Consider the following 17,890-nt stretch of genomic DNA (forward strand, 5'->3'; position numbering starts at 1 on the left):
TGTCCTGTGTAGATACTAAAAGCAATAATTATATCAACACATGCAATATGGGATTCTGTTCTTCATAGTAAGACAAGGAATTCATTTTAAAACCTCATTAAATTTCTAAGCATTCTACTTAACATTATCTGAAAAAATGCTATTGTAGAAAACTGTACTTTGTAGAAAGCTGGGTGTGGTGGCACAAGTCTGTAATTCTGGCACCAGAGAAGCAGATGCTGCAGGATTTGAGGAAAGCCTGGTCTGCACAGCAAATTCAAGGCCAACAGCCTTGAACAAACAAAATTAACAACAAAAACAGAAAGGAAGGAAGGAAGGAAGGAAGGAAGGAAAAGAAAGGAAAAAAGAAAAGCACAGAACTCTTTTTCGAACTGGAAAGGCAAGAAATTAACATGGTAATATTTATAGCAGTGTTACTCAAAATGTGCCTCTTGTGACACATTTGTTATTGGCAGGTGATCAACTCCAAAAGAATTAGAAATTTTTCCAAGTTTGTTATGGCTGCATAAATTATTATTATATTTCATTTTAGTATTGATGTACATCAATTGACTTAAAATAATCCTTTGTCAGAAAACAGTTAAGTGCTACTTTAAAACATACTGCCCACCTTCTTTAATGAGGTTATTTTCCTAAATAGTATGAAAACATTAAGTTATGAAGATGGTAACAAAGACAAGACATTAAATAGAAATACCAAACAGCTGTCTTTTACCTCAAACCAAGGCCTGTGAGCTAATTCTGGCCTACTATTTGATTTTACAATGAAGTTTTATTGGAGCAGAGGCATACTTGTTTAAATGTTGTACTTAGCATCCGTTATGCATTCTATCAGTTAAATTTGGAGTACCAAACATTTTTTTCTGTCTGTCTGTCTGTAGCATGCACTACTGTATGTGGACATCAGGATGTTAGGTGTCTTGTTCTATCACTAAAAATATAAGAACTTGAGTTCAGACCCATCTTTTACATGAGTGTAGATCTGAACTCAAGTTCTTATATTTGTGAAGCAAGTACTCTTATCTGCTGAGCCATCTCTCTGGCCTCCCCCCAATTATACATTCTTATTTGTGATCTCACCATAAGAAAAAGTATCTGGCAGAGGTACACCATGGCCAGCTAACTCTTGAAATGTCCAGAATTTATTAACACAATTCAAGATAGCTTGAGGTCGGTTCATCAATCGGCACCCCATCTTCTCTAGGTGTCGCAGAACAGTGACATCACTGTCACTCTGCACCCATGGGGTTGGAACTCTCACTACCACCACCTGGGGGTAGGCAGAGATTAGCTCTCCATTGATCCGCAGACCTGAAAAACATAATAATGAAGCTAAAACCACTGAAAGGAGTATGCAATAAAAAAGAAGACATGGCAGCTCAATCTTGTAACCCTATCACTCATGAGTCAGCAGCAGGAGAATCTCTAGGAGTTTAAGGCCAGGACTAGAATGAGATCCTGGTTTTTTTGTTTGTTTGTTTGTTTGTTTTGTTTTGTTTTTTATAATTTAAAAAATAATAGATTCAATACAATACCAACCAAAATCTCCATCTCATTCTTCACAAAAATAGAAAAAACCTATCCTAAAACTCATATAGACCCACAAAACAAAAATGTTCATTGTCCCTACCAATTAGGGAAATACAAATCAAAACACTAAGATTATTTTTTTTCTTACTAAAGTCAGGATGGCATATATCAACAAAACAATGGTGGTCAACAACTGCTGGAGAAGCATTGTGAATTCTCAAAAAGCAAAGAACCAAATCTCCCATATGGCTCACTCCACTGATGCCTGCTCAGCCTGGTTCACTGTTGCTCTAATCATAATAATTCGAAAATGGAAATTAATCTGAATGGATAATGAAAATATGGTACACTACACTGTGGAATGCTGTTCTGCTGTAAAAAAACAAATGAAACCATGAACTTTGTAGGAAAAGAAATGAACATATTGATAGTCAGGCGTTGGTGGTGCACTCCTTTAATCCCAGCACTCGGGAGTCAGGTATCTGTGAGTTCAAGACCAGCCTTGTCTACAGAGCTAGTTCCAGGACAGGCTCCAGAGCAATACAGAGAAACCCTGTCTTGAAAAACAAAAACAAACAAACAAACAAAGACCATATTGAGAAAGCACTGTATCTTCTCTCTTGTCTGAGGCTTCTAGCTCCAAGTCCAAATGTGACTACATTTCCTAGAGTAACTTCAGAGATCAGAAAAGGAAAAAGGGTCACTGCCATAGTGGAGGGTGGGGTAATAGTAGAGGACAGATGATTGGATCCAGTATATGGGAAAAACAGGGTGGGGGCTCTAATTAGGAAAAAAGGAAGATAGTAACAGTAGAAAGAGAGATGAGGGTAAAATAATGGTTAAGGATGTCTGAAAAATCCACAAGGAATCATACTATTAGTGATCTAAGAAAATGCTCAGTCCTAGAGCCAAAGACTACCTAGTAAAAAGCCTACCTAATTAACACCAGGCATGAGAATCCCTCTTCTGAGTTGTTGGCCAGGGTTGTCCAAGAGACCCCAAATCAATTATAGGCTACTGCTATTTATTGCCCTTGTTGCTTCCTAGAGGCAAGTCCTCATTGCTGGAAGACACCAAGACAGAGTCAAGAGGCTCCTGAATTGGAACAGGCCAGAAAGCTCCCTTCCTGAGGACCAGCATTCATGATACCAGAAGGTGTCCAAGGGAGGGAAGCTCCCAAGAGAGGCAGGCAAGCAGTTTTACCCAAATATGACACCTATGAACAACAATGACTAGCATGGCACAATAATACTAAGAGAACAATGGCACATATACTTTGGTGGTAACTAACAGCTCTCTAATTAACTTAAGGTTCACTCAACAAAGGGGAAGAAGTCATCTCTGGTACCAGAAACCTAGCTAACTACTCAAGGCTAGTAAAATCATGGGTCTTGCAGGACAGTTTACAACCTGCTACTTTACTAAGTCAGCATAATCCTTAACAATAATTTATAAACACTTGTCTACATACCCACAGATAAGTGAAGTCTTTACCCTTCATCAAGGAACTTTTATTTGCAACAGACAGAGACCATTATAGAAAACCACAAGCAATCAAACTAAAGCGCTGTGGAGCCCAGTTCCAATGGATGCATCTATCTATAAAACAACTCTGACAGAGAGATTTTAAGAGCCAAAGGATCAAGAAGTTTGCTGTGAGATTGTCTTCTAGTAATGTCAGAAACCCATTAAGTTTCACCACCATGACTGCCTAAACATGAGCTGAATAAGGACAATAGCAATAGGCATGCTACTATGAACAGGAGAAATCCCTAGAGACTTCAACCCTAAACAAAGAACTATAGGCAACTAAAGAATTTTGAGAACCAGAGAAATAGTCTTCCCCAGGAAGTGTACATTAATTAGTTTCCAACACCAATGGTCAGCACTAAAAACACATAAAAGTAACATTCTATAGACTGAGTATTTCATGTATTTAGGAGTACGTATGTATACACACACACACACACATACATGTACTAATAATTAATGAAAAGAGGACACAAACTTGAAAGATCAGGGAAGGATATGAGGGTTTGGAGGGAGGTAAGAGAAGAAGGAATGATGTAATTATATTATAACCTCAAACTTAAATACTATTTTTAAATGCAAAAAGGTAATAATAATATAAAGGAACAATAAAATACCAAAGCAAGCCAGATGCACACCTTTAATCCTATCGCTTGGGAGACAAAGGCCAGCCTGCTCTACTGAGTGAGTTCAAGAACAGCCAGGTGACACAGAGAAACCTTGTCTGGAACAACCAAAATAAATACATAAAAATAAAATACCAAACCTTATACCTCATAACCAAATGCACTGTGTTGTTAATACTGGATTGGGACAGAGACATTCTTCTCTAAGAAAAGCAAAAATTCTAAACTGACTTATTAACTAAATTATACATGACAGTGTAATATACACTACCATTTAAAGAGATAGTATAATAAATATATTTACATTCAGAAATTAAAAAGTACAAATATATAAGGAACTGTTATGGGGAAATTTGAGAATAAGTTTTTTACATATTTTTTATAGACAAAATACAAAATTTTTGAAAGAATAAATGACTGGGATAACTTCCAATGGTGACTGGGTGACAAAGTAGAATAGGGAATTTCACACTGTACTTTATGTAATTTTCTTTTTACTCTGTGTTCTGTGTGGGTTTTTAAAACAAATTCATCTGCTTCTATGATGAATTTTAAAATTGAATTTAGGAAGGCAGTAATATAGGAAAAAGGTTTTTATATGAATTACTCCTTAAAATCTTTGATTTTAAAATAGCACATGTTGCTTAAAACACTCAAATATAAAATGTCAGGATCATTTTACCTTCCACAAACCACCCTGGGTACTGTTCCATGATCATCTAAATATATATAAAATTAATACTTTTTTGAAAAATCAGATTTTGGCAATATAAATGTCTCCCATCACTTAAAATTACACTAAATGTCTCCCAACACTAGAGGTTTTAGTCTCAGCTTTTTTTTTCAGTGGCTGAATTTAACATGTCATGATTAGTACCTTTCTGAACAACTTTTCATCCTATAAATATTAAGTAGTTATTACATACTACAATTCTTCCCCAAATTCTCAGTATAAATGTGGTTTTCTTTCCTCTCAGGAGTTCATTCCAGGGCTGGAGAGATGGCTCAGAGGTTAACAGCACTGACTGTTCTTCCAGAGGTCCTGAATTCAACTCCCAGCAACCACATGGTGGCTCACAACTGTCTATAATGAGATCTAGTGCCCTCTTCTGGCACAAGACAGAATGTTGTATACATAATAAATAAATAAATCTTAAAAAAATAGTTCATTCCAGTGGGGGGTTAAAATACATTACATGGTCCATTTTATGGTATTCTTTTAGTTATGGTAGTATATTTTGATACAGGCCAGTGAAGTGGCACCAACAACAAGATTAGGGTAAAAGCCTTGAGTAATATTTATGTGTTTAAAGAAAAGATACTGTGAGTGCAAGTCAGAGCCAGAAATCACAAGCAAAAACCAAGAACAGGTCATGTGCCTCAGCTGTGATTTGTATTAGTGTAAATATAAAACTATAACTGGTAGCAAAAAAGTAAGAACACAAAATAACATTTTCTAAACTAATGAGTTCACACCGCTTGCTCTTCAGGTGCTCGCACTGAGCACTGTCTGCTCATAACCACACCTCCACACCACAAACGAATGAGATGACAAACAAATACCAACAGCCTAGAATCACCTGGTAAAACAGTCTCAATAAGGGACTGTCTGCAGGCATGTCTGTGAAGAACGATCTTAACCAGTGTGGGAACAAACAAAGATCCAGCTCACTAAGGGCAGGTGACACCATCCCCTAGGCAGAATTTCTGAGCATCGAAATCAAGCTGAGCACAAGCAAACAACTGAACATCCATGGATCCTGGATATAATTAGAAATCTGAAGTTCCTGCCTTGACTCCCATGCTGGAGTGAACATAAGCCTACCTTTCACTTAAGCTGAGGATCTTGGCTGGAGTATTTTTGTACACAAATAGAAGGGTAAAAAAATAGTTTGAAGAAAGAAAACATGTATCAGAACAAGAGTCAGGTGCCATAGAGATTCAGATTTTAAAACACTAGGAAGTTGGCCAGGCATTGGTGGCTTGCGCCTTTAATCCCAGCACTTGGGAGGCAGAGGCAGGAGGATCTCTAAGTTCCAGGCCAGCCTGGTCTACAGAGCAAGTTCCAGGACAGTTCCCAAAACAATACAGAGAAACCCTGTCTTGAAAAACCAAAACAAACAAACAAAACAACACAAACACTAGGAAACTGGGCACAGTGGCTCACACCTGTGACCCCAGCATATGGGAGGCTAAGACAGGAGAATCACCACAATCTGAGTTACATAAAAGTTCCAAGTAAGTCTAGGCTACAGTGAAATAACTATGATAATGTAAGACTTGCTATGGAAAAAGCAAAGAGCATGCAGGAGCAGACAGAAACAAACAAAAACTGGCAATACAGAAAACACTAATAAAAAAGGTAGAAACTTCACTATTCTGGACTTAGCAGAGAAAGTAATCTCAGAACTTGATAATCATGGCAATCACCTAAAAAAAGTATTTTATTTTTTAAAAAAGAGATTATTCAAAAACAATAGGATAATTCATATAGCATAAATTACATGTATTTTAAACTGGAGTATTTTAAACAATAACTATGGCGTTTTCTCAAATTAATGTCAGGTGCTATTTCAGAGCAGAAAGCTCATTTTAAAAAAACAGAAATATTAATACCATATAAATTACATCTAGGAAGACCACATGTGGTACTCCATGCTATTAATCTCATAACTGAGGGTAGAGAAAGGGTGTCAGATGTTTGAGGGCAGCCTGATGTAATAACAGCATCTAGCCTTGCCAGTATATTTGTGTTAGTGGCCATATGGACTGAAGTGGAAAGAGGGAAGCATGAGGCGTGGTCTCTGTCTCTTGGCCTTTTTCTCTTGGGTTGCTTCAATCAGAAGAACAGAGAAAAACTGTGTTGGTTCTTTATTATTGTCTGTGTTAAGTGTTTCCCAATAAACACCCATTTATCTTGGGTCTAGTGAAATCATTACACTCACACCTTCAGCCTAGTTTACAATACTCCACATTATAAGCATGCAGAATTGAGGCAGTCTGGTGTACAATACTCCACATTATAAGCACACAGAATGGAAATCTACCATTGGTTTGATGAAGGCTGTTTTCATTACCCTTTCTACCAAAAGGTCAACTGACAACAAGAGTTTGAACCCAGTATGTCAATTTTGAAAACAAGGAACTTTGCTATCAAACAGGGTGGCTTGAGATGAATCAGGGACCCTGAAGTCAAAACCACAGCCAGTAAAACTAAGAGATAAGTAAGCAAGGAAAACAAAACTAGCAGTCCAAGGACAGAAACCCACAGGCAAGTTGGGCCAAACAACTCCACTTCAGTGTAACAGTATACTGTTTTGTTGTTGTTGTTTTGTTATTAGGTATATACTGAAGAAAACGTTCCAAAGGAAAATCTTGAAGAACATTAATTTTAATAAAGAGAGAGAGAGAGAGGAGAGAGTTCTATGAAAGCTGTTTTATCACCTCCCTACAAGAGGGTGACATTTAATATAGTAGGCAAGGCTGAAGAGTTGGCTCAGCAGAAAAGAGTACTTGTTACTCTTGTAAAGGACCAAGGTTCAATTTCCAGCAAAAACATGGGATCCAATGCACTCCTCTGACCTCCACAGGAACTAGGCATGCATGTGGTACACATACATACATGCAGACAAAACACCCATGCACACAGAATAAAGTAACCTAATGTAGTGAGATATCTACTCTACCTGCTGCTCATCTGTTTCTGGTGTAAGTGATTGTTCCCCGCAATAAAAATGTATAAGACTAAAAATGGGGGCTCAATAGTTAAGAGCACTAGCTGCTCTTTCAGAGGACCTTACGAACTGAGTTCAATTCCCAGCATCCACATGGTGACTCACAACCTCTATAAGGGAAACTGATGACCTCTTCTTGCATGCATACCTGCATGCAGACAAAGCTCTCATACATTTTAAAAAAAGACAAAATGTCTGGATCCACAAGAGGTCCATGAATGAAAGATCCCTACCCAAGAAATGGCCCTGCCCACAGTTAATGTGGGGTTTAACAAATGAACTCCCAGGAATGCACATCTGGGTAATTCTAGATCCTGTGAAACTGACCATCAGACTGATGTCCAAGTCTACCTCCCAAATTTTGGTTCCTTAGCAGACATTTTTAAAGGTTAAAAAACCAAAGGCTACCACTTGGTTCATTTGTACGTTTATTTATTATATTTATTTTTGTTTGAAGGGACAGGTTCTTTCTTACTCTATAGCTCATATTGGCCTTGAACTCTGACCTCACCTCCAATGAACCACCACGCCCAGGTGAAACATTAGGACACATGTGAAACATTAGAAATACATGTATCACCAGCTAAGTCAAATCCTTTTTTTGTTTGTTTTGTTGTTTTTTGTGACAGAGTTCCTCTGTGTAACAACTCTGGCTATCCTGGCATTCTCTTTGTAGACCATGTTGGCCTCCAAGGCAGAGCTGCCTCTGCCTCCTGAGTGCTGAAATTAAAGGCATGCACACTAATGGCTTTTTAAAAATAATTATTCAATTAATGCTGCAGATATATCTAAAGGAAAGTAAAAATGACATGAGAAATAAATAATCAACAGAACTCCCATTAATTAATTATAAATTTCCTTACAAGTACTTTTAAGAAAATGGATTTAAATTTTGTAGGTAAGCAAAAAAAAAAAAATCGTATTAACAGGGTTTCTCAACACTTAGAGGAGGCAGAGAGGGGCATGGGGGCAGAGACAGGCATGGATCTAAGTTCTAGGAAAGCAAGGGCTACACAGAGAAGCCCTGTCTGTAGGAAAAATAAAAACAAAACAGAGACAAGAATTAAAGTTATATGCCACCATGCCTGGATGAAAGTGGTATTTTTATAAAAACTATGAAGTCTTTTTTTTTTTTTTTTAAGATTTCCTTTCCACTCTTTCATACATAATACAGTTTAGGAAGTACTAGTGTCCTATGTTTCTGTACACAGACTTCTTGTTGAGTGATGGTACTTAATGATAAGGCTGTTATGACTTCACTTCTCATTTCCCCAGACATTTAAACTCACCACACTCTAAGAAGAGTCTGAAAGAGCACTTGTATAGTCTTACCCAGATTGCCTTGCTCAACTGTCAACACCACCTCGTCCATCACCACGGCCCTGAAATCCAGCTCCTCCTCACAACATTTGGCCTTCAGAGCTCGTAAGATTTCCTTTTGTGGATAGTCTTCTCTGATTCGTCGATCTGTCAAAAACCACAGCTTGGCAGCCACAGAGCTACACATCTCGGATCTGCTTGCTCTTCCTTTTCTGGATTATTTCAAAGCAAAATTTTATCTAAATGGAAAAGAAAATACACATGAGACTGATAAAATCATATAGATTTATAGATTTCACAAATAAATGTTAGTTTAGTTTAGTTAACATAAAGCTAACTAAACAAACAAGAAGTGGAAAGAAACACTTCCAGCTAACCTGAGTTCTTGGGGAGATGGTGGGTGGGCAAGGGGGAAAAGACAGGATGATCAATGTCATCCTTAGCTGAAAAGAGAATTTAAGGCCAGCCTCAGTAACAAAACAAAGGGGAAGTACTATGACTTCTCCCTGATGGCATACCACTAAAAATATGAACATGATGGGAGATGTCATTCTGTATATGTTTCTCATACTGGTTAATAAATAAAGCACTGTTGGCCAATAGGAAAGGAAGATAGGAGGGACTAGGAGACAAGGAGGAAAGAGGAAGTAGTAAGGAGGAGTCGAGATGGAGAGTCTGGAGAGAGCTGGATGCCAGCCGCCTCCCCGGTAAGAGAAGGCCATGTGAAAATACATAGATCAGCAGAAATGGGTTCATAATTAAAGGCAGAGCTAGCCGATAAGAAACAAGTAACCGGGCCAACAATATTGTACTAAATACAGAGTCTCTGTATATTTGGGGCTGGCACAGCGGCAGGACAAGACCAGGCGGCGGCAGGCGGAAAAACCGTACTCGTTACATGAACATCCTGGAGAAAGATTTCTCCATCTTCCCTGGGGAAGCTGGCAGTACAATAGGTCACACAGCATACTTCCATTACAATTTTCCTATATTAATATTATGTAATTCTGACTAGGAATATACTTAATCTGATTGCCTATTTGTATTTTCTGTTTCATCCCTTCTGTTAAAATTTCAGTTCTTGGGAGCAGTAAAGATGGCTCAACAGCAGAAGACCAGGGTTTAATTCCAGCATCCAGATGCTGGCTCACACCATCCGTAACTCCAGTCCCATTCAACACCCTCTTATGACCTGGTGTCACATGTGGGCAAAGATGTACATGCAAGCAAAACACTAATATGAATAATAAATCTTTAAAAAATGTTTAATAATATACAATCTAATTTCCTTCCTGGCATAAAATGGATCATATTAAAATCAATGACAGTATTTGGGGCTGGAGAGATGGCTCAGCAATTAAGAGCACTGGCTGCTCTTCCAGGACCTGGATTCAACTCCCAGTGCCCACATGGAAGCTAACAAATGTCTGTAATACCAAGACCTGACATCCTCACACAGACATGCAGACAAAACATCAATGCACATAAAAATAAATTATTAAAAAAGTCATTGACAATATTTATCCAACTTCCCCATCACTAGGTAACTCATTAAATTTTTTTCATATGTACATTTACATTTTCTCTTGCTTTATTATTATGTAGATAATTTAAAAACCTGTATTCCTACATAAGCAAAAACTAGCATTTTAGGAGTAATTTTAATAAAAGTAAAGAATTAGAGAATGAACAAAGAGTTCTCTCTACATAATGCAAGCAAAGGCCCATGTCCATCACTGTGTGCCACTATTTCAAGGACAGTATGCTTACTCTGTGTTTGTATCCTTCTTTAAATGGAACATTTGAAACATTTTACTAAGAGTGCAAAAAAAAAAAAAAAAAAAAAAAAAAAAAAGAAAAAAGAAAAAAAGAAAAGGCCTTTCCAGAGTGCTACTTCTAAGTCTGAATCATGAGTCATCAGACAAAGTTGAGAATTGTCTTCCTGAAAAGCAACAAACAGTTTGATAATAAGAGGGAAAAGTTTAAAGTCTTTTTTAGTCAAGCAGATCTCTGTGAGTTTGAGGCTAGCCTGAGCTACACAGTGAATTCCAGGCCAGTCTGGGCTACAACATAAAACCCTGTCTGCCCCCAACCCCCAATTTTTTTTTAATAAGAAAAACCTAAAAACGTTGAGAACAGCTGCCCCTTGCCCATAGCATCATGAATATGATGGGGCTACTTCTAAACCCCCAAATCCCAGCCACATTCCTCACTTTCATCCAGAACACATCAAAATCTACAGGTGTTCAACGCCCTTATAGTAAAGTATGAATTATTCTGTGTAACCTGCATATATCCTCTCTTGTACACTTTAAGATTTATTTATTATGTGTACAGTGTTCTGCCTGCATGTGTCCTTACAGGCCAGAAGAGGGCACCAGCTCTCATTATAAGTAGTTGTGAGCCACCATATGATGCTGGAAATTGAACTCAGAACTCTGTAAGAGCAGTCAGTGCTCTTAACTACTGAACCATCTCTCCAGACCCTCCTGTACACTTTAAATCACCTCTAGATCGAATACAGTACAAGTGCAAGTAAATACTTGTACTGTTCAAAAAGAAAAAAACATGTAACTGTTGGGTAAATATTCTTGGTTAGGTAATGCCAACAATACCACACCATCCCCAATTTTGGCAAATTATAAATTACAATGATCGCACCAGTTTAAGATACTTAAATCTTATTAGGAGATAACTACCTAACAGAAATACAAAATATTTTATTTTCCCCATATGGAATATCCTATACAGCCTACAAGTTACAAACTTATGTTCCCTTTGCTTGTTTTTTGCTTTGAGACAAGATCTCACTATGTAGCCAAGAGACTCTCCTTGCAAAACTTTTCAAAATGTTAGGATTACAAGCATGCCACCATGGCTAGCCAAAACAAATTTTCTAGGAAGCTTTTCTGTTTTGTTTTCATTTGTTGTTTATTTTGTGTTTGTTTCTTGGTTTTTCAGTCCTGGCTGTCCTGGAACTCACTCTGTATAGAGCAGGCTGGCCTCCAACTAAAAGATCCCTCGTCTCCAGAGTGCAGAGACTGATGAAAGGCATGCACAACCACACCCAGCTACTAAGCATAAAAATTTTTACTTTAGTCATAGTTATGGGAAAATTACAAAACAAACCTATACTGTTGTCATCTTTACTGAAGATGTTTTCCTAAGGGTTCTGTTGCACTTTCATCCCTGTGGATAACCACAAAAAGCCAAAGTGTGTACCCAACTAGGCACTATAACTAAGTTATGATCACACAGGGCTTTCAAGGTTACGTGAGAAGGTCTCACTCAGAAGGAAAGGCTACAAAGAAAAGTCACAACAGAGTAGCTCAGAGAGTCTTAGCTTCCCTTGAGGAAACAACAAATACTTGTATTCACTGTTCTTTATTCTGGAGCCATGTCAGTACCTGGTCTGACACTCAGGTTCTTGAGCCTCATCTTTTAAGGGATAATTAACTAATTTTATTGCATGATGGACTTTCCTTATGAGTGACAGTTGCTGCCCCAGCAATTATAATAAGATGCTATTGGGGAAGCAGAAACATTTTTGTCAATAATAATGTTACATGAAATAACATTTTCTCAGTGATTATAAATAAAATACTTTCCTTTAAGAAATAAAATTGGCAACCTAAATTCCACAAGTCTCTAGATAGCAGGTATTATTGAAGATGTCTGACTTTATACTTGTTGAACATCCCTACCCAAACACCTGTTATCCAGGCTAAACCCCAGAAGCAGTCTCACCACAGGTAGAAAAGAAACCCTTAGTGATGGCATCACAGGGGTGTTGCACACTCAGCTCCTGACCAAAAAAACAGTAGGTGCTTAATTATGGAGGGCATACATATACAAGTTTATATAGCTAGAAATGGTCAGTGTTACATCTCAAAGTTCTGAACCTCATTCTTGGGTCCTAGGCAGGGAAAGGGCCCATTTCTGTCTCCTTTGCTCAAGATTGTACACACCATGTTCATGGAACACTCAGAAGATTTCCTGTCTTACTGATGGCAAAGTGCCTTTACCTGCTAAAGCTGTCTCACTGACATCAATATTTACTATTTTAAAAGATAAGAGTCCTTGCAAAATTAAATGGTTACTTTTCCTAGCATTTAAAGAAGCTTGGTTATTTATCTAATAAAGTCTGTGAGAAAATACAGTGTGTAAGGTAAATGGAAAGTCAGCAAATGTCTGTAAGCTAGTAGTCTCCCTGCCTTTTACCAGAATCTCACTAAATAGCCTCCAATTAGCAATCATTCTATCTCTGTCTCCATATATTGTGAAGACAAGTGTACACCATCTCAGCCTGCCTACTCATTTCCTCTTATATTGTAAACTTGAGTCAACTAATTCCTATGACTGTCTTATTCCTTCAGAGTATCAAGGAAAACAATATATAAATACCCAATTATAAACTCTAGTGAAAAGGGTAGACTTTAAATTTAATTTTAATGTGTATGAGTGTTTGCCTGCATGTCTGTTATTGTGCACCATGTCCGTGCATGGTGCCTATGGAGGCTAGAAGTGGCAGATAACTTGAAAATAGGAGTTACAGATGGTTGTGAGCTGCCAAATAGGTGCTGGGAACCAAGCCTGGGTCTGCAAGAGTGCTGGGTACTCTTCTGTGCTGAGCCACCTAGACACTTTATTCCTAAGTTTTCCTGATGGGAGATGTCATTCTGTAAATATGTTTCTCATATTGGTTAATGAATAAAGCACTGTTGGCCAATAGGAAAGCAAGATAGGCAGGACTAGGACACAAGGAGGAGAGAGGAAGTAGTAAGGAGGCGTCAACATGGAGAGTCTGGAGAGAGCAGGACGCCAGGCGGCTCTCTGGTAAAACGAGACCACATGCAAATACATAGATTAACAGAAATGGGCTAATACTTAAGACAGAGCTAGCCGATAAGAAACAAGTAACTGGCCAACAGCATTATATCAAATACAGTGTGTTATTTGGGGCTGGTGCGGTGGTGGAACAAGACCAGTGGCGGGTGGAAAAACCTACTCCTTACATTTTCCCTTGCAAGCTCAGCATCAGCATGCCAAAAACAAACAACTGCCTACAACACAAGGTTAAAGAGATGAAGTTCTGCACTTACTCCTTTTATCACGGGTAAGTCACTGTTTCAGTGTTTAAGATTGTCTACCTACGTTATTTTTTCAAAGAAAGGATCTCAAGCTGGCCTAGACCTCAATCCACCCTACTCCTGCCCTAAATAAACACCATCCACCAGTGATGGGATGTTGGGAAATTTAAGTACTTGTCCCTTACAGCTCTATTCCTCCCCAACTAGCTGTAGAACTTCTGTGCAAACAATGGTGAGCAAACAAGGTTTTTTTCAAAACTTTCTGATGCGCAGTGCAGGTGTGCCTTGACCCCAGGTGTGGATGGTACATGATTTCCTTCTATGCTTAGCCCATCCCCTGGCTTGGGTACATAAGCCCATTACTGTCTGTAATAAACAGTGGCAGCAGCTTCTTCTTCACTTCTCGTAGTGGTCTGTTAAATGTTTCAATCCCAACACCATCCGCCAAGCTCGGTACTCTGGCTGTGCAGGCGCAGCACTGGGAAAGTAGGCAAATGTCACCATACCTAGCACCAGATTCCCTTTAAAATATTTTTAGAGTATGACTATTTTCTCAAAATCCTAATTCTCATAGTACAGTAAAGCTAAATGTACTTTTTCTACCTTTCAAATAATTTCAACTAAAACATTCTAGGATATAAAGCTTAGCATTCTTTCTGTTTTGTTTTGGTTTTTGGTTTTGAGACAGGGTTTCTCTGTATTGCTCTGGAGCCTAACCTGGAACTAGCTCTGCAGTTCCAGAGGGCCTATTGCCTTCTGACCTCTACCATCATCAAGCACACACATGGTGTAATATACATACAGACAGGCACTCATAAATATACATGATTTTTAAAAAGCTTTCCAATCACCAGGCAGTGGTGGCACACATCTTTAAACAGCAACAGGCAGATTTGTGAGCACAAGGACAGCCTGATTACAGAGTGAGTTCCAAGACAGCAAAGGCTACCCTGTCTTGAAAACAACAAAAAGAACCTTCCAATCAATAAATTGGCTAATGGGAGGTCCACCAAAACAAACAAAAATGGCCAATATATTATGAGTATCAGAGAAATGCAAAATCAAACCTCTTTTGAGGCAGGGCAGGGGTATCTACAGAGTTCCAGGCCACAGAGAAATCCCATCTTGAATCCCCCCACACAAAAAGGCTACTTATGATTCTATCTCTCCTTAGTCAGAAAGGTTATCAAGTAAAGAAAACATAATGCTGATGGGGTGGAAGAGAAATGGTTATTTACTACTGTATGAATACAAACAGGTACAGCAATGACAAAAGAAAAAAGGTACTATATGACCTAGCTGTACCACTCTGGATATGTACCCAAACACTCTAAATTGTTCCAGAGCTAATTCCAGGACAGGCTCCAAAGTAATACAGAGAAACCATGTCTTGAACCACCACCACCACCCCCACCCCCCAAAAATCATCAGGATTACAAATAAATTAAAAAGAAGAAAACAATGATGATACATACTAATATTTAACTATTTATGGTACTAAACATCTACTTGGTCCTAAACTGAAGATAGAGAATAAGACATGGTGTCAGCACACACAAAGACAAACACAATCTGATGTTACACCATCATTGAGTGGGACAGCAAAAGGGCTTGGCAAGTAAAAGCACTTGCCACAAGCCTGATGACCCAACTTCCATCCCTGGAACCCAGGATGGAAAGAAAGTTGCCCTCTCAGGGCTGGGGCTGGAGAGGTGGCTCAGATGTTAATAGCACTGGATGCTATACCACAAGTCCTGATTTCAATTCCCAGCAACCACATGGTGGCTCACAACCATCTGTAATGAGATCTGGTGCCATCTTCTGGTGTGCAGACATACATGCAGATAGAATACTGTATACGTAATCAATATATAAATCTTTTTTTTTTAAGTTATCCTCTCACTAACTAGCCCATGCATAAACACATAAACACAACCAAAACAAACCATTTTTTTAAATGCCATGAGTAAGAAGCTTGGCATTATTTGAGGGAAATGCAAGCCCAAACCATAATGAAGCAATGTGTATTATGACACACAAGTGTATGAAGGCTAAGGCTGAATGATGATGATGATGAATATGATGAATCTGAGACCATCTTCAGCTACTCAAAAAAACAAAACAAACAAACAAAAAAAAACAGGTTTCTATACACCTGCATTCACAGTAGTATTAATTATAGTAGCTTCATGGAAGGAACAACCTAAATGTCACTGACACATGAATAAGTAGGCCAAAGAGGGGTGTGTGTATGTACACACCCCCCCAAAAAAAACTCATTCAGTCTTAAAAAAAAAATTTAATTTGGTTGCTCAATAGTTAAGAGTCCCTGCTGCTCTTAGTCCAGTTTTAGGTGATCTGCACCCTCTTCTGATCTCTACACATGTATACATGCAGGCAAATCATACACATAGGATAAAAATAAATCTTTATAAAAATGAGACTTTGATGTTACAACTTGAATGAACATTGAAGACATTATGTTAAATCAAACATGACATTTACAGAAAAAAACATTGGTTTTACTTGTATGAGGTACCCAAAATCATAAGACAGAATGTAGAATGACAATTATCAAGGGGCTACATTATAAGGAACTGTCATCAAATGGATAGTTAGTTCTGCAAGAAAAATCCTGAAGATAGGTGACAGTGTACAACAATGAATGTCCTTAGAAATGTTTGCTGATACAAGAAACATAATGAAATAAAAATCCTAAGTGAACTGAAAGGTTTTTAGAAACTTCCACCTCTAATCAGAAAAACATTACCTTCTATTTAAGCAATAAGTAGCTTTTATCACTAAATTCCTAGCCAACTATAAAAGATCTTGAAAATCAAAACAAAATTCTAATGTATTTGCTTAGTAGGATTGTTATGAAGTATCTCTAGAAGACTGACAGGGATAAACTAAACTCAAAGGTTTTTCACTCTAATTGAAATGTGACAAAGCCTTAAGCTCCCATTCAACTCTTTATAATTCATGCTAGAGAGAAATAAAGGGACCAGACCCTCACTCAGCTCCCTGCTTTAGCAGCCATGACAGGCTACAAAAAAGACAAGTAGACCTCTGACTCAGGACATGACACAAAGAAATTCCAGGTCCCCTAGCATCAGAACAAAACTAAACACAAAGAAACTCCAGACACCCCCTCCCCCCCCCCCCCGATCCCCTCATAGATACTTGGTTCTGAAAACTATTGGTATCTAAGAACAATAGGCCACCTGCAAGTAACAAGGCAAAGCCATAGAAACCCTTTCAACACTGACCAATGATAATAATTGGTACACAGGTATTTCATGCCAAATTATGACTTTGAGAAATTCCTAATTGTCCCTCAAATGCCCACCAATCAGAAACCAATCCATACCTACTGATGTAATCCTGTGATTCTTGCCTTTAAAAATCCTACAGTACACAAGGAATTCACTTCCTCCGGTGGTTATTGCACTAACCAACTAGACGAGGTCCCTGTCATGGTTGGATGAACAATAAATTAACCTTGCTTTTACACTTCATTGGGTCTGTCTCCCTAGTGGTCTCTTTGGAGATCTTCCAAACTTGGGGCACATTTGGGGGCTTGTCCGGGATCCCCAGATCCCTGAAGGTTTAAATCTCCAACCAGGCAGGTAAATTTTTTGTGTTTGTCAGGTTTCTGCTTGCGCAGGCAAGTTGTTCTATTTCTGGCTGTAGGAGCTCTGGCTTATGTTTCCTCTCCAGCCAGTTGGGTGACCCGTTATATCTGTCAAAGTCCTCTGCCTGCTTTGGCTCTAACTAGTCTGGTAAGTTCTGTGTTATTTGTTGTGCTAGCCTGGAGCAAGTCCTATGTCTTGAGTTCTGTGACAGGTTTGTGATTTTATGTTTTTGTGATTTTATGTTTCTGTTTTTGGTTTGCTGGCAGACAATATAAAACTGTAAATTTGTTAGATGTGCTATAAGAGCAGGAATCCCGACATCTGAATCTAAATCCAGCTAATTGACCCACCATCTGAACCCGAGTAGCTACTGGGGAGTTTGCCTCCCAACCTTGAATCTTTCTTTTGTCTAAGTGCTGTGTTTG

General features: G+C 38.4%; 1 protein-coding gene across 2 annotated transcripts in view; it reads right to left on the bottom strand.

The window, feature by feature from the left end:
- The window catches only part of Rimklb (ribosomal modification protein rimK like family member B), a 42,722-nt gene that overhangs the window by 15,151 nt on the left and 9,681 nt on the right, over positions 1–17,890 (bottom strand). For both annotated transcript variants that reach the window (XM_051203602.1, XM_051203601.1), the window contains exons 2-3: positions 8,753–8,979; positions 1,081–1,311 (exon numbers count right to left, since the gene is read on the bottom strand). In XM_051203602.1, coding sequence (XP_051059559.1) covers positions 1,081–1,311; positions 8,753–8,927 — 406 coding nt within the window. In that variant the 5' untranslated portion in view covers positions 8,928–8,979. The remainder of the gene's footprint in view (positions 1–1,080; positions 1,312–8,752; positions 8,980–17,890) is intronic.

This window comes from Phodopus roborovskii, unplaced genomic scaffold (genome assembly GCF_943737965.1).
Source record: "Phodopus roborovskii unplaced genomic scaffold, PHOROB, whole genome shotgun sequence".
Classification (NCBI taxonomy): Eukaryota; Metazoa; Chordata; class Mammalia; order Rodentia; family Cricetidae; genus Phodopus; species Phodopus roborovskii.